We start from the raw sequence: 18,040 nt of genomic DNA on the forward strand, positions 1-18,040 counted from the left end.
TTTTTCTTTTTTCAGTTTTATTGAGAAATAAGTGACATGTCACCGTAAGTTTAAGCTGTACAGCATGATGGTTTGATTTACATATGTTGTGAAATGATTACCACAGTAGGTTCAGCTAACATCCATCATCTCAGATAGATACAATAGAAAGAAGAAAAGAAAAAAGAAAAAAAATTTTCTGCTTGTGATGAGACCTCTTAACAACTTTCCTAAATAACATCCAGCAGTGTTAACTGGAGTCATCACATTGTAGATTACATCCCTAATACTTATTTATCTTATAACTTTTGACCACCTTCCTCCAGTCTCCCCTTCCCCCACCCTCTGCCTTTGGTAACCATAAGTCTGATCTCTTTTTCTATGTTTTGTGTTTTCTGTTTTTTTTAGATTCCACATATAAATGAGATCATACAGTATTTGTCTTTCTCTGACTTATTTCACTTAGCATAATGCCTTCAAGGTCCATCCATGTTCTTGCAAATGGCAGCATTACCTTTTTTATGGCTGAATAGTATTCCACTGTGTATATATGCCACAACTTCTTTATCCATTCATCTATTGATGGATGCTTAGGTTGTTTCCATGTCTTGGCTATTGTAAATTAATGCTGCTATGAACATGGGGGTGCAGATATCTTTTCGAGTTAGTGTTTTTGTTTCCTTTGGATATATTCTAGAAGTGGAATTGCTGGATCATATGGTAGTTACATTTTTAATTTTTCTCTTTTTTTTGTGTGTGAGGAAGATTAGCCCTGAACTAACATCCGTTGCCAATCCTCCTCTTTTTGCTGAGGAAGATTGGCCCTGGGCTGACATCGTGCACATCTTCCTCTACTTTATATGAGATGCCGCCACAGCATGGCTTGACAGGTGGTGCGTTGGTCTGCGCCTGGGATCCAAACCCTCGAACCCTGGGCCACCGATGTGGAGTGCGAGAACTGCTACGCCACTGGGCTGGCCCCACATTTTTAATTTCCTCCATACTATTTTCCATAGTGACTGTACTAATTTATGATCCCACCCACAGTGCACAAGGGTTCCCTTTTCTCCACATCCTTGGTAGCATTTCTTATCTCGGTCTTTTTGATGATGGCCATTCTAATGGGCCTGAGGTGATGTCTCTTTGTGGTTTTAATTTGCATTTCCCTAATGACTAATGATGTTGAGCATCTTTTCATGTACCTGTTTGCTTTTTGTAACTCTTCTTTGGAAAAATGTCTATTCAGGTCCTTTGCCCATTCTTTAATTGGGTTATTTGTTTTTTTGCTATTGAGTTGTATGAGATCTTTATATATTTTGGATATTAACCCCTTATCAGATATATGGTTTGCAAATATTTTTTCCCATTCCGTAGGTTGTCTTTTCAGTTTGTTGATGTTTTCCTGTGCAGAGGCTTTTCAGTTTGTCCCACTTGTAGTCCCACTTGTTTATTTTTGATTTTGTTGCTTGTGCTTTAGGTGTCATATCCCAAAAATCATTACCAAGACCCATGTCTAGGAGCTTTATTCCTCTGTTTTATTCTGGGAGTTGCATGGTTTCAGGTCTTACATTTAAGTCTTTAATCCATTTTGAGCTAATTTTTGTGAGTGGTGTAAGATAGGGGCCAGTTTCATTCTTTTACATGTGAATATCCAGTTATCCCAGCACCATTTATTGAAGAGACTGTCTTTTCTCCGTTGAGTATTCTTGACTCCCTTGTCAAATATTAGTTGACTGTGTCTGCTTGGGTTTATTTCTGGGCTCTCGACTTTGTTCCTTTTAGTTTCTGTTCACCAAAAAAGTCTCCTGTCACTCTAGGGGAGGGGGCTTCCTGGGGTTTCTGATCTTTCTTTCCACTGTTCTCAAGTTGTTTCTACTTTCTACCAGAGCTTCTACTCTGCCAGGCTTTGGAGAGAAACCTGCTCGATTGCTGTCTCTCTTATTACTTCCTGTTGTGCAGGCCCTCTTCTGATTTCTCAGGGAACAGAATATCTAGGTCAGCAGGTTCTCCTTGTTAGGGAGGTATGCATTTCACTCTAGCAGGAAATCCTAAATTAATTTCATTATCCAAACCAAATTCAACCTACTCTGAAACAACCACCCCCATCCCAACAACTTGGCAGGAAATCTGATCCATCATAATTTCAGCCCCCAACTATCTCCATGATCAAGAGGCCCCGGGGATTGAAGCCAGTGGAAAACCTCTACCCTTCCTCACTATGTAAGACTTGACCTTTATATCCCCACTGAGATAACAGCTTCTCACCACATACCGTCAGCAAGTTCAACAATCTGTTTAGTCCTTGTCCTAAGTGGCCTTTCAGCCTTAGAAGGCACCCAGGAACTTTCCTCTGGCTCTCCTCCTGTCTCTCTGACTATACCTTCTCACCCGTCAGTGGCATAGAGGCAGACGCTGCTTAAATGTCACTGTCCTCGGGGCTCTGCCCTCTTTCCCTGAACCTCCAGAGCTCCTGGGGTGACCTCTCCACAAGCCCCCCCATGAGTTGTGTCTCCAACCCTAGACAGTCCTTCCTCAGCCCCGGGCCTGAATCTCTACTTGGATGTCCTGAACCGAGCTCCACGTTGTCCCCTGTGCCTGGTCCCCTTGTCCTTGCACCCACTCGGTCTCCCAGTCTGACAGTGCTGAGTCACCCTGAGCCAGGCCTCCTTCAGTCCCCATTTGTCCCTGAATTCCATCACTTCTGCACCATGTGGGCCTCAGATCAGTCCCTCATTGCTCCTTGCCAGGACTCCTGCCCAGCATCTGACAGGCAGCACTGCCTGTAGCCTCCCCACACTCAAGCGCCGCCTCAGTGCTGCCAGGGGTGTCAGACACACCTCTGACCCAGCCACTCTCCTGTAGGAACTCCTCGGCATCTTCCTGTCCCTCCTGGACCCTGGCCAGGGTCCTTTGCACTGCAGAGTCTCACACACTCCCTTTCCTCACTTCCTATCCCCACCCCTCATTCCAGTACAACCACATCCTGTGCTCCGGGTCCTGCTTCCAGAATTTTCTGAGCCTTTTTGCATGTGGGGGATCCAAATTGACCACCCCAAAATGTGTCTCTTTGGCTTGATTATTTTTAAGGATAAAAAACTCTGAAGGAAACTTCTCCCTAACTGCCTAAAAGAATTTAAGATAGAAGGCCTGTCCCAGGAAGGAGGTATCACCATAGATAATTCTAGGTGTGGTAGACAGGAAGGCATCTAGCAAGGGCTATTTTATCAAAAGATCTCATTGTCTATAGATGGCCCAGCAAACACTTGTTTATCAAACATTTGCTTTTCCATCTCCATATGAACTGCCTCCCTCCCATTTGAAGTCCCAAACCTCTACCCCCAACACCCTCCTTTGTCTTTAGCCAAAGATGGTATTTAAAGTGGTGGCTTTGGCCATTTTGGCAAGTTTTCCTAGGTTTCTCCCATGTATACATGTTATTAAACTTTGATTTTTCTCCAGTTATTCATTCTCATGTCAATTTAATTCTTAGACAGCCAGAAGGACCTAGAGGGTAGAGGAATTGTCTTCCTCCCCTACACGTACCTCCAGCCTTTGCACATGGAATGCTGCTCTCCCTCCCTCACCTTCTCATCCAGGACCCTCTGGAGTCCCAGGTTGGGGAGGGTCTTTCTCCACAGCCTCAACTTTTTCAGGAAGCTCCCTTGTCCAGCGCTTTGCAGCATGGAGGGGTGATCTGCTGCAGACCCATCTCCTTCACTATCCTGGGAGCCTCTAAGGCACATAGGTTGCCTTTTGACTGTTGTCTTCCCAGCACCTACCATGTTCCTAGCAAGGAGCAGCTCCCTAGTGATCACTGAACGAATGCCCCTGCCAAAGCCCGCTTTTATCTTCAGTGATTCAAGCACAGTTACAAGAGGTTGTTGCTGGTTTCCCTGCCCCAATTCTCACCACCCCATCCAGCCTGGTCATGGCCATTAGACAGTTCTGCCTAAATCACCTTTTTTTTTTTTTTTTTTTGTGAGGAAGATCAGCCCTGAGCTAACATCCATGCTAATCCCCCTCTTTTTGCTGAGGAAGACCGGCTCTGAGCTAACATCTATTGCCAATCCTCCTCCTTTTTTTCCCCCAAAGCCCCAGTAGATAGTTGTATGTCATAGTTGCACATCCTTCTAGTTGCTGTTTGTGGGACGCGGCCTCAGCACGGCTGGAGAAGCGGTGCGTCAGTGTGCGCCCGGGATCCGAACCCGGGCCGCCAGTAGCGGAGCGCGCGCACTTAACCGCTAAGCCATGGGGCCGGCCCCACATTGTCTTGAGTAGGGAACCAAGGTCGATGAGCTGGACCAGGGACAAACCCTCACCAAGGGAGAGGAACTTTAAGTACAAAATCGGGGCCGTCTCTCCAGTCTGACCAATCTGACCTGTGGGTACATATTTTTCATGGTTCCCAGGTGAGAGAAGGCTGTAAGGCGGTACTGAAGAGCTGTTTCCCTACAAAGCTGTAAACTTTGGGTGCAGAGGCTGGCTTTGGGTGCAGTGACCCCAGCGTGGACCAGCTCAGGCTTCTCCCAGACCCCAGGGCCAGCAGCTGGACCAGGTGAGACCAGGCAGTGGCAGGCCCATAGCACAGGACCCAGGAGCTCATTGAATGTTGAACCTATGTAAGACATTCATTGATGGGGGCTGGAGGCTCTGCTTCAGGCAGGGGGAGAGCAAGCAATCTGATTTCTGACAGTCTCTTTCTGGCAGGAGAGGCCCAAGGAATCTTGGCGAAACGCACTTGAGAGTGCCAGTTAGACGCTGAGGCTCCTGGTGTCCCCCCACACCCCACTTCTCTCCCTCCCTTCTTCACAGGCTCATTGCTATGGCCCAGGTCAAAGGCTTCCTCCTTTGGGGGGCCTTTCCTGGGCTCCCTGGTTGGGAGTAGCCTCTTTCTCTCCTCTCTCCTGTAATTCTACACCTGCATCTTGAAACAGCAGTAGGGCACTCAGCCCCCATTGCCTTGTGTTGTTCCCCTGTGTGGCTGTAGGCATAATGTCTTCACATCCTCCTGAGCATGCAGTGCCCTGGGCACAGCCAGGGGCTTAAAAATACTTCTTGACTAAATTGCAGTTCAGTGATTTTTCATGACCTTTAAATGAGTTCTGCACTGTACATCACAGGACACAATCAACAGAGTGAAAAGGTGACCTACAGAATGGGAGAAAGTATTACAACATATATCTGATGAGGTGTTAATATCAAGAATATATAGAGAACTCCTACAACTCAACATTAAAAAAACTAACAATGCATTTAAAAAAAATAGGTAAAGGACTTGAATAAACATTTCTCCAAAGAAGGTATACAAATGGCCAATAAACACATGAAAGGATGCTCAACATCACTAATCATTAGGGAAATGCAAATCAAAACCACAATGAGATGCCACCTCACACCCAGTAGGATGGCTACTATTTAAATTAAAAAAAAAACAACAAAATCAGTGTTGGTGAGAATGCGGAGAAATTGGAACCTTGTGCACTGTTGGTGGGAATGTAAAATGTGTAGCTGCTGTGGAAAACAGTATGGCATTTCCTCAAAAATTAAAAATAGAATTATATGATCCAGCAATCCCACTTCTGGTTATGTATCCAAAAGAATTGAAAGCAGAGTCTCAAAGAGATATTTGTACACCCATGTTCATATCAGCATTATTCCCAATAGCCAAGGGGTGGAAGTAATTCAAGTGTCCAATGACAGATGAATGGATCAACAAAATGAGCTATATACATACAATGGAATATTATCCAGCCTTCAAAAGGAAGGAAATTCTGAACACATGCTACAACAGGAACATTATGCTAAGTGAAATAAGCCAGTCACAAAAAGACAAATACTGTATGAAGTACCTGAAGTTGCCAAATTCATAGAGACAGAAAATAGAATGGTGGTTGACAGAGGCTGAGGCCAGGGGAGAGGGAAAAAGGGAGTTGTTATTTAATGGGTATAGAGTTTCAGTTTTGCAAGATGAAAGGAGTTCTAGAGATGGGTTGCACAGTGTGAATGTACTTAACACTACTGAACTGTGCAATTAAAAACAGCTAAGATGGTAAATTTTATGTTATGTATATTTTATCACAATTAAAAATGAAAAAAAGAGTTCTGACTGGACCCATTCAGATTATTCCCTAGGCAAGCGTGTCCTTAAGTAGCACTCCTGTGGATTTGGGATTTGTTACTTGGCCACAGAACACCTCAAGGAGAGGTACTCCTTACATTCCCAGAGAAATGACCTAGGCCCTCACTCCTCAGAGTGCAGTCAGTCCAAGGACCCCAGTCAGCCTCACCCAGGCTAATTAGAAACACAGAACCTCAGGCCCTGCTCCAAACTTAAAGAATCAGAATCTGCATTTTAATTGGCTTCCAGGTGATTCATGCAAGTTAATGCCTGAAAAGTCTGACCTACAGGAGATCCTTACTGGGAAGTAGGGCAATAAAAGGAGGGGTGAGGGGCACACACATTGTAGGCTTGCTGAGACGACCAATCCCACCACTATCCCAACTTAGAGATGGGGAAACTGAGGCCCTGAGAACCACAGTGGCTTGCACAAGAAAGGTTGCTGAACACACTTAACTGGTTAGGCTCTGGAGACTGACTTCCCAGGTGCTAGCTTGTCCATCTTCTGTGCACCCTTGCTTAAGTTATTCTCTCTCTCTCTGCCTTAGCTTCCCCACCTCTAAGAGCTACCTCATAGATCAGCTTATTTAATTGTTGAAAAATTAGTACAGGTAAGAGCGTACGCGTTTCCAGTGCAGTGCCTGCTCTTATTATTGTTGCCAGAAGTCACCTTTTTACAGGAGGGAATGCAGTGGAGAGAGTTCAAGATGGCATCAGTGCCCAAGATTCCCGCTTAAAGGATGATCAGAAGGTATGCTGAGGGGGGTAGGGTGTGCGGTGATGCTAATGAGCAAACACAGGCATTCATTCATTAATACATTCCTTCCTTCCAGAACCAGTATGAGTGCTCAGTACTCGGCGAGTAAGGTCCCGGGTATTGGCAGTGAGCGAGACGAGCTGAGGTGGTCTTTGGGCAAAGGCCACCGAGGCATGGAGTTGCCCGGGCTCCAGCTCTAGCGCTGCAGCCCGAGGAACCCGCGCCTTTGGCCAGGGCCACAAAGAGCTCCTCCCACGGTCTTTCTCAGTCCTGGTATTCAGGGGCTAGGCCAAGAGGGCAGGGCTGTGCACGGCCCTCCACGCCTCTCACAGTGGCCCACCGGGGCAGAACCCTCGGGGCGCTTTTTACACAGGCAGAGGCTGGGCGCAGGAGTCTGCCGCCCGCATCATCACGCATCCCAAGGCGTCTGCGGCCGACGCCCAGGGCGACTGCCCACCTGCTGCAGCGCAGGCAGTGAGCTTGTGGCGTGGGCGCCCTTCCCACCTCGTCCCACCGCGGTATGCCAGTGGGCCACTCCTGGACCCCCACCGGGCCCGCATCTGAGTCCCCTCCCCTTAGGCCCGCAGCCCGTTGCCCTCCTTCGCCGCAGGTTCCTCAGTAGAGCCCCCCAACTTGATTTCACACGGAGCACCTTTCCTGGGACCCCAGTACTTGGTCCTCTTTCACTCCATCCCTGGAAGCTGGCCCCGCACTTCCCGCACGGGAGTTTGGCCTGTGCTCCATACATGAGGCTGTGGTGCCCCGGGACCGAGCCGCTCTGCCTCTGGCACCAGGGATGCGGCCCGAGGGCGGAGCGGAGGAGGCGCTCTTGTCCCGAGCGACCCGTTTCGACGGTGCGCAGCCGCCGAGACTTTATTAACCAACCTCGTGGATCCCCAATATTTTTTCTCTTTCACCCTTTGATCAGCCGCATCCTCAGAAACGCCGAGCACACGCCCCACTGGGGAGCAGCAACCGGGGGAGTCTCCTTACAAACGCCCCGCCTGGCACACGAGGGTCCGGCCAGAGAGAGTGAGGGTCCCGGGCGCTGTGCGGGGCTTGGGCCCGGGAGAGTCGGGCGGGGAGGATCACCAGGCTCCAAGGTGCCGAGCAGGAAAACGCAGTTCGTTGCTTCTCCCACCAGCCTCTCCGAGGGACCAGAGATAAACGAGAACTTGTATTCCAGGTGTCTGGGGGCACCTCCGTGGGCTCCGTTGGGAAACTGTTCCGAGAGATAACAAAAACCGGCACTCCCTCCCCCCGCCCCGCCCCGCCCCACCCCACCCCACCCCTGATGAAAGTGAAACTCCGTGAGTCAGCGTGCCCCGGCAAGCCTGGCGGGTCCCGAGAGGCACCGCCCTTCGGGCCGCGGACCCGGTGCCACTGGCGCGCGGGGAGGGGCGACCCGGCGCGGAGGAGGCGGAGCCGCGGCGGACCGGCCTGGGCATTTCCCGGGCCCGGGCGGCGCGGCTGGCAGGCCTGGGTCATGGCCGGCGGGACGGCGCAGCCGGGGGCCGAGCTGCTGGACTTCGCGCAGTTCCGGGAGTCGAGCGCGCGGCGGCTCGTCTATGGCTACGGCCGGCGCAGTCTGCGCGAACTGCGGGCGCGAGAATTCGGCCGCCTGGCAGGTGAGGCCGGCGGGGCTACCTGCGCGGGGCTGGCCAGGCGGCTGTGGGGAGCGCGCGGTTTCTGGAACCGACGTGGAAGGAGCTTTCGCTTCAGATGGGAGCGGCATTACCTCACTTGGGGCGCATTTTGAATCGAAAGACCTGGAGGGATGTGTCCATGCGTTCGCTTCGTAGACGCGGCTCCCTGAGGTCCCAAGCCCCAAGACTTCTTGCTACTCTTGCTCCTTAGACTCTCCAGGGGTGCAGGACCAACCTAGTCCTTTTCCACTTGTCTCCGCCCTCCGCGAACCCGGCTTAGGATTCTTTTTGCCTTCGCTTGCCGCGGGGCTCCCGACTCCAAAAGTCCAGCTGGAGCCAGGGTTGCAAAATGCAGGAAAGTCCACGGCGTGACTGTTCGGATGCTCCCCAGGGAAGAGGGCAGTGCGTGGGCGGCCAGCGCGTGGGGTTGGGAGTGTAACTCTGTGGGAGCGCGGGCTTGGGACCCAGGGGCCACAGCCGCGGAGCGGGAGCCTGCCGAGGCTGCGCTCCAGCAGACTGCGCTGGGATGGCTCCCAGCAGCTTTTATTTTCGAAACCTCAGTTTTCTTACTCGTGCACTCAGGACAATGCCTCTAAACTCTAGCTCGCTGGGGCACTTGAAGAATTAGCAAACCGTGCAATTTGAATTATAAGTACGGGGCGAGCCTGTATATTGGACGTGAGGATCGGGATCATATCGTGCCTTTGAGTTCCGCAAGGCGGAACAGGCGGGTTAAATTCGAAATCAAGCTCGATCTGGCCCTGTGGGCGTCCCCAGCCCATTGCTGCAGGGCGGGAGGGGGCCCGCACGGGGTCGGGGCTCACCCTTTTGCCAGGGACCTTGTGTGGGGGGCTTCCTCGAGTCTTAGAACCGCTTGCCGGTAGAGCAGGGAGGGGCCGCAGGGTCAGTGGGCAGGTCTTGGCGCCGGGCACCGGGATTTGAGGTGTATTTATTCTGTCGTGAGGAACAATTGGTGACTACTCCCCGGCTTCAACAGCAACCATGACTTACGTTTCATTAATTAGGTAGCTGATTTCAGCTCTTTAGGTCATTTCCTAATGTTTTGGATAGTGACTGTTTTTTCCCTTTAGGGGCTTTAAGGGCTGTGACCTCCTCCGTGTGTGTCCCCGTGCTGTACTGAAGTAGGGAGGCCCAGGAGGGAGACAGGGGGCCTTCTAGCGGCCTCCCTGTACTTCCCATTTTTCACAGTCGCACATTCACCTGCTGGAAACAGCTCCTCCTGTCTCTGCTTCCACATTCTCTCTCTCTCTGAACTTTTTTATTATGGAAATTTCCTACCGACAGAAATAGAGAGACGGATACAGTGGACACAGCCATTCTTTTGAAGCAAATCCCAGAAGTTGTTATCATTCAGTAGGTAATTATTTCAGCACCACACCTCCTTAATCCGCTAATCCCCTCCAGCTCTGATCCCTCACACCGGGCATTGGCCCACCTCTCCCCTCCACACCACTCTGGGAAAGTGAACGAATGTTCTGGGCCCCTCCTTGTTTCACTCTTGTCCCTCAGAGAACAGCACCTTTACTCTCAAGTGTGAAATTTGGATGTGATAGCCAGGATCCCAGGCTGGCCTTCAGAGCCGGTTTAACAGCTATTGTGTTTGTGGTAGTGTTGTGTGTGGCACCTGTCTGTCTGTCTGTCTGTCTGTCTATTTAGTGCAAGTTCCCAGCATTTCCTCTATATTATGATTGAAGTAGACTCTTGTGGATGAAACGCACCCTTCCCACCGCTGGGAGTCGTGGAACATGTCCCCCCTTTTTTTTTCACAGAAACAAATGAACTGCAGAGAGGGCAGGGAAAAACAAACAGAACAAACCAAAATAACATAACCTTCACTTCCTCTTCCTTCCACCCCCCTCAACCCCCCTGTAGTTTTTCTGCAGATTTGAGAATTTGTCTGATTAGGTAGTTGTCTGGATAATTAAATGCTTAATCTTTAAGTGCTGAAATATTTTGCCTAACCAATTGCATGGGTATTTCCTTGTTTTGGTGAAGGGAGCATATTGATTACACAGGTGTATTTCAAGTGGTTCTTGAAGCCTCAGGGTGCCGATTGATGGCCACTCACCCTGCGTGGAACTGAGAACTGAAGGCGTGTAAGCCAGAAGAGACCCTGGAATTTCCGTTCTTGAAGATCTAATGCCAACTGGTTTTGGAGTTGTTTGCCTGCTTCTTCTAATAATGGCCAGACCTTGTGGAGTGTTTACTGTGTGCCAGGCGCTGGGCTGGGCACTGTCATATACCAACTCATTTAACACTCATCTCACCTGCAGATGAAAGCGCAGGAATCCAGAGTGGTGGAGCAGGATTCCGTCTAGGTTTGTTGACTTGGATTCTGCACTGTTAACCACTATGCTGGCTGACCTCCTAAGATCAGATCTCTGCCTTGTTTTGCAAAATTAACTACTGGACCAAAGCCTGAAGCAGCCTTCTCCCAAATGGCTTGCTGGCCCGTCAGAAGACTGGGGGCAAGGTGTGTGGTGCTCTTGGCAGCCCCTCAGGTCTCACATGTGCACTGGGGCTTCACACGAGCATCTCCCTGATGGCTGGGTAGACAAAAGCCTTTCTTTTTGTGTGGTATGTTGTATTTCTGAATTGTCAGTAAAGGAAAATGTTATTTTAAAATGAATTTTTTGGACTAGGTAATACATTTACGTGGTACCAAATTCAAAAGGTGCCAAAGGAGGATGAAGAATGGCCAGGGAGCCCTCCTCTCCTCCAGCTACAGCCCTTGTGGCCACCCCGGCGTCAACTCCTGCCACTTGTGTCTTGTGTGTCTTTTCAGTGGTTGTCTACATTTATATGTGTGTGTACATGTTTATTTTTTTTACATAATTGAGCCATAACATTTCTCACCCCCGACATAGTTTATATTTATTTGTTTATGGTCTTCTTCTGTCGCTATCATACCAGCTTCTATTTTGTCTGCTGTTGTGTCCCCAGCACTTAGAACAGTGCCTGGCACATAGTGAGTGCTCAGTAAATATTTCTTGAAGTAAAACCACTCAATAAACTAGGAATAAAAGGATATTTAATCGACCTGATAAAGGCTGTCTACAGAAAACCACAACTAACATCATACTTAATGGTGAAAGACTGAAAGCTTTACCCCTACAATCAGGAATAAGACAAGGATGTCTTTTCTCACCCCTTCTAATCAGCATTGTACTAGAGGTTCTACCCAGGGCAATTAGGCAAGAAAATGAAATAAAAGGCACCTAGATTGGGAAGGAAGAAGTAAAACATCTCTACTTGCTGATAACATAATCTTGTATATAGAAAATCCTAAGGAATCCACACACAAAACTGTTAGAACTGAAAAACAAGTTTAGCAAAGTTGTAGGATGCAAGAGCAATATACAAACATCAATTCAATTTCTATATGCTAACAATGAACATTGTGAAAACGAAATAAAGGAAAGCATCAAAAAATAAAATACATAGGAATAAATTTATGAAAAGAAGTACAAGAATTATACACTGAAAACTACAAAACATCCTGGAAAGAAATAAAAGAAGCCCTAAATAAATGGAAAGACATCCTACATTTATGGATTTGAAGACTTAATATGGTTAAGATGGCAATACTCCCCAAATTGACCTACAGATTTCATGCAATTCCTATCAAAATCTCAGGTACGTTTTTTGCAGAAATTCACAAGTTGATCTAAAATTCATATATAAATGCAAGTGACCCAGAATAGTGAAAACAATCTTGAAAAAGAACAAAGTTGAAGGACTTGTACTTCTCATAAAAGTAAAGTAAGTAAAATTTATATAAAGTTACAGTAATCAAGACAGTGTAGTATTGGCATAAGGATAGACACATAGACCAATGGAGTAGAATTGTAAGTCCAGAAATAAACCCATATATCTATGGCTAATTGATTTTCAACATTATGCCGAGACTATCCAATAGAGGAAAGAATAGTCTCCTCAACAAATGATGTTGGGACAACTGGATAGCTACATGCAAAAAATGAAGTTGGACCCCTACCTCACACTGTATTCAGAAATTAACTCAAAATGGATCAAAGGCCTAAATAAAAGAGCTTAAAGTACAAAACTCTTAGAAGAAAGCATAAGCCCAAATCCTCAGAATCTTGGGTTGGCAATGATTTCTTATGACACTAAAAGTAAAAGCAACAATAACAACAAAAATAGACAAATTGGACTTCATCAAAATTAAAAACTTTTATGCTTCAAAGGATACCATCAAGAAAGTGAAAAAAAAAATGTGAAAGGACAACGCACCAAATGGGAGAAAACATGTGTCCATACAAAAACTTGTACACAAATATTCATAGCAGCATTATTTATAAGAGACCAAAAATGGCAACAACTCAAATGTTCATCAGTGAATGAATGAATAAACAAAATGTGGTATATCCTACAATGGACTATTATTCAGCCATAAAAAGGAATGAAGTTCAGACACATACTACAATATGGATACACCTTGAAGATATTATGCTAAGTGAAAGAAGCCAGACACAAAAGGCCACATATTGTATGATTCCATTTATGTGAAATGTCCAGAATAGGCAAATCTGTAGAGACAGAAAGTAGATTAGTGGTTGCCAGGGGCTGGGGCTGAGTGGATAGGGGAATGATTGATAACGGGTATGAGGTGTCTTTTTAGGATGAATGAAAATGTTCTAAAATTAGGATAATGGTTGCACAACTTTATGAATATACTAAACCTATTAAATTGTACACTTTAAAAGGGCGAGTTTTATGTTATGTGAATTATAGCTCAATAAAGCTGTTATAAAACAAACAAAAAAAATCCATCCTGCACACACAAAAATATTTGTTAAGTGAATGAAAGAATGAATCTATTCATATTGTATGTTCTTGAAAATGTATCTCCGAGTTTGTTCCACGTCAGTATTTATGAAGCACTAGATGAGTGTACAAGAATTCTTTATTTTAAATACATGTTGATGGACATTTAAGTCACTTCTGATCTTTTGTTATTGCTGACAGTGCTGCACTGAATATCCTTACAGACAGGCCATATCACAAAAGCATGGGTATTTATGAGATAAATTCCTAAAAGAGGAATTGCTAGGTCAAAGAGAGTTTACATTTTATTTTGTTTTTTTTATTTTTTCCCCCAAAGCGCGAGTAGATAGTTGTATGTCATAGCTGCACATCCTTCTAGTTGCTGCATGTGGGACGCAGCCCCAGCATGGCCAGAGAAGTGGTGCGTCAGTGCGCGCCCGGGATCCGAACCCGGGCCGCCAGCAGTGGAGCCCACGCACTTAACCGCTAAGCCACAGGGCCGGCCCTGAGAGTTTGCATTTTAAAGTGTGACCGATGTCGTCAAATTGCTGTCCATAAAGAAGTTTTCCAATTTACCCTCCTCAGCCACGTACCAGCGGGCCTGTTTCCTTACATCCTCACCCACACAGTGAGTTATCCAACCTTTTGATCTTGGCCAATCTGATTGATAAGGCTCAATTATCTCACTCTGATCTAAATTTGCATTTCTCTGTTTCTGAGAGAGGCTGGAAAGATCCTTTACATTCCTAGTATTCTCCGAAGCTCTGGAAGCTGTCCTAGGGTTGAGGACTGTAGAACTCACTGTGGGAACCAGAATCAGGGCTCGCCCTGCCAAGGAAGCTGCACCGAACCTCCAGAATAGGGTGTGAGTCATAGGTGAAATAGGTTTACCTTAATCACCAACGTCTGTTGGGCTCCTTCTCTGTGTGGGGTGCTCTTCCAGGTTCCTGAGAGAGCTGGTTAGTCAGGAAGGCTCTCTTGGGGCTTGAAAGGTCATTAAACATCGAAAGTGCAGTTCTTCCATTGCTCATGCCAACCTTTGGATTAAGAAGCACATATCAAGAGGCTAGGAGAAATCAGTGGCCTGGTGTTACGTCTGCACACATCAAATGGGCACTGGTCAGGCTCACACAAACCACATCTAGTAAGATGAGTGGAAGACCTATGAAAAACAACCACAGCTTTATTTTGTGTTTTCTTTCAGGAACTGTCTATCTTGACCATGCAGGAGCCACATTGTTCCCCGAGAGCCAGCTCACAAACTTCACTAAAGATCTCACGGAAAATGTTTATGGTAAGAAAAACACACCAAAACTGATTTTTGCATTGAAATTAGTCAACTACATTCAGCTGATATATCTCTGCTTAATAAATGTTGGATTAATAGACTGGGACCGTGCTGAGCACGCAAAGCTGAATAAGCCCCATGTGAGAGGGGGTCTCCTAGGGTCATTCCCTATAACACACATGCTGCCAGGATGGGAAGACCTGGCTCGGGGACACACGGGTTACTTCTAGAAGAAGGGGTCGGTGTCAGGAAAGGCACAAAGGTATGAAGGTGCTGTTTGGTGGTGGGATGACCCTGTGGGACTGGCACGGTGTGGAGGGTGGGGCGGCAGGAGGAACATTTATTCATTTATTCACTCCATAAATGTTTATTGAGCCACTGGTGTTCCGGCACGGTTGTGTAACGGGAAGAAAGTCAATACAGTCCCTGCCTTTGTGGACTATGGTCTAGTCAAGACAAGACCTTAATCAAGTGATTTCCAAATAAATGTGAATTACCACCTGTGTGACGGATATGAACAAAAGGCCCTGGTGCCATGGGGGTCTGTATCTGCAGAGTGACAGTGAGCTGGCAGTGTAGTGTCAGGGAAAACTTCCTTAGGAGTGAGGCGGATGCTGGAGGATGAGCAGGGATTCACCCAGAAAAGAGGAGGAGAAGGGCATTCCAGGCAGAGGGAAAAGCATGAGGCAAGACCCTGTAGTGGTTTCAGGAAGCAGCCCGGGAACACAGAGGGAGGGGAGGAGAGTGGAGGAGGTATGAATGGAGAGGCAGGTAGGCACCTTGTAGGTGCTCTGTGGAGCGCGATGTTTATTCTAGAAACAATGGGCAGTCATTGAGGGCATTAATCAACAGCACAGTGTGATCAGGAGATAGCTTTAAAGGGAACTGGAACTAATAGCAGCAGTAGCAGGTGTAGCGGTGGTGATGATCCAGCAATGAATGATATTTACCGAGCACTCACGACGCTTCAGGTGCTGCTCCAAATGCTTCCTCTGTATTATCTCTCTCTCCATCCTCATGACAAGCTTCTGTTATCAGATAAGCTAAGGTACGGGTTCTGTTATCACTCCTGTTTCACAGATGAGGAAAGCGGGTCCCTCTCAGAAAGGGTCTGTAAGTAACCTGAGGCCACACAGTCAGGAAGTGCTAGAGCTGGGGGAGCTGAGTCTCCAGGCCGTCTGGCTCAGGAGCACAAGCCCTCAGCCCCCACCAGCCTGCCTCGGTTCATGATGGTCCCCTAATGCCACACTAAGGCTCTGGGCAGCCAGCAGATGTTTAAATCTGGGGAACAGTCTCCAGGGAGGATGCCAGCGAGGGACTTTATCTCGATTTTAATCCATGATTTGCAAAGAGACCTGCAGTTCTCCCTCTTTCCCCTTTGCAAGAGTCATCACCTTGGGAAAGGTACTGGCCTGAGAGATGACAGAATTGAGACTGCAGGTGGTCCCAATGATGCGGGACTGAAAACCAGGGTAACGAAGGGCAACAAGGGTAAGCACCAAGTCCCACAGGTTGCTAGCTGATGTGGAAAAGGAACATTCGTAGCTTCAATGGCCAGACATCTCCTAGACCCTACAGTGTGGTTTGAAAAAACAAAAACAAAAAAGGCCAGACTGTGTTAATGGGCACATGTGGTCCTGCTCCTGAGAAATGCTGGTGCCCGGCCCTGCAGGTCAGGCCCTTCAAGGGTCTGTGTTCACATCAGGGGACTGTGTTTTGAGGGAGGTAATGATACTCTGGGATACACACAGGGAGGGACACCAGGAGGGGAGAAAAACTAGAAATTGACAAGGGAAGGTTGAAATTGGGAGAGCCTTTTAGCCTTGAGAATGGGCGGCTAAGAGGAGACGTGACGGAGGAGGAGATGGATGTGTTTCTGCAGGAACGGTGCCAGGAGCAGGAGTGTGAACACAGGGCAACAGATGGGGACTTAGATTAAGTGGCATTCATGGCTCTGTCTCATGGTTAGGGGAAAGGGCAGCCTCCTGAGGTTGTGTATGGGTTTCCCTGGAGTTAATGAACAGAGCTGGGCTGACTACCTCTTGGGGAACTTGTAGAAAAGGTTCTTGCGTTGGCCTGGCTGCCTCTGAGCTGGTTTCCAGTTCCAGAATGCTCTTCCTGGATCCCATCTTGTTTTACTAGTGAGGCAAGGGTTTTTGGGTTGTTTCTTTAACAGCTTTATTAAGTTAGATTTCACATATCATAAAATTCATCTATTTCAAGTGTACAATTCAATATTTTTAGTAACTTCACCAAGTGGTGCAACCATCACCATAGATCAGTTAGAACATTTTCATTCCCCCGATAAAATCTCTGATGCTGATTTACTGTTCATCCCCATTGCCCGCCCCCAGCCCCAGGCAACTGCTAATCTACTACTTTCTGTATCTCTATGATTGCGTTTGTCGGACATTTCATGCAAATGGAATCGTATAGTATGTGAACTTGTGTGTCTGATGTCTTTCACTTAGCATGTTTTTGAGGTTCATTCATGACATAGCCAGTAGTTTCTCCCTTTTTGTTGCTGAATAATTTCCCATTGTATGGATATTCCACATTTTGTCTATGTGTTCACCAGCTCATGGGCATTTCTCTTGTTCCCGGAGTTTGGCTTTATGAATAAAGCTGCTCTGAACATCCATGTGCATGAATCTTTGTGTGCACATGTGTTTTCATTTCTCTTGAGTATATAGGAGTGGCATTGTTTGCTCATGTAGTAGTTTTATGCTTAACTTTTTGAGGGAGAGGGTTTTGGAGGAATATAAAAGGAGATACCATAAGTAGTGACTCGATGGCTTTGTCTTTGTAACCTGCCAGGCAACCCTCACAGCCAGAACATCAGCAGCAAGCTCACCCACGACACCGTGGAGCAGGTGCGCTACAGGTGAGTGGCAGAGGTGCCAGCCTGACTGGATACTTCTAAGGATAGACTTACTTCCTACCATCTGCCTGCATCCCTCAAAGGTTCTGAGCTGATTTCAGGAAGATCACGTTCAGCTACATGGCCACACATGCACAATGATAAACATCAGGGGCAGGGGATGGGAAGGTGAGAGTGAGGAGGTGCAGGGCGGGCAGGAGCGTGGGTTGGTGGCTCTGAGGTGTGCACAGCTGTTGTGTGTGGCTCTGGGTGATTGGGGCCAGAGTGACAAGAAGTGAGCCAGGTTTCTAAGTCTTTTTTCAGAGAGAAGAAAAACAGTTCCTCTGGTTTTTCTTTTCATGTTTCATTAGACATCTTGTTTTATTCATCTTTTTTCCCCCCTTTTTACTAATATTTGCATGTTAAACAGTTCTTTATATTTTTCCACGTGTAATAATTAGTTTTTGGTAAATAATTTCCAGGTGGTTACTTGAATCAATACAATTTCAAATTATTTCCAATTTGAAAGTCATACTGGGTTGCCAATATTAAAAGCAATGTGAAACAAGTCAATGACTTGACA

The 18,040-nt window shown here is 47.1% G+C and overlaps 1 protein-coding gene across 1 annotated transcript in view; it reads left to right on the plus strand.

Moving 5' to 3' along the window:
• The first annotated feature begins 8,310 nt into the window (after positions 1 to 8,310).
• Positions 8,311 to 18,040, plus strand: part of MOCOS (molybdenum cofactor sulfurase) — a 54,072-nt gene continuing 44,342 nt past the window's right edge. The window contains exons 1-3 of the mRNA XM_058557013.1: positions 8,311 to 8,482; positions 14,514 to 14,603; positions 17,415 to 17,481. Coding sequence (XP_058412996.1) covers positions 8,341 to 8,482; positions 14,514 to 14,603; positions 17,415 to 17,481 — 299 coding nt within the window. The 5' untranslated portion in view covers positions 8,311 to 8,340. The remainder of the gene's footprint in view (positions 8,483 to 14,513; positions 14,604 to 17,414; positions 17,482 to 18,040) is intronic.

The sequence above is a fragment of the Diceros bicornis genome, chromosome 16 (genome assembly GCF_020826845.1).
Source record: "Diceros bicornis minor isolate mBicDic1 chromosome 16, mDicBic1.mat.cur, whole genome shotgun sequence".
NCBI lineage: Eukaryota > Metazoa > Chordata > Mammalia > Perissodactyla > Rhinocerotidae > Diceros > Diceros bicornis.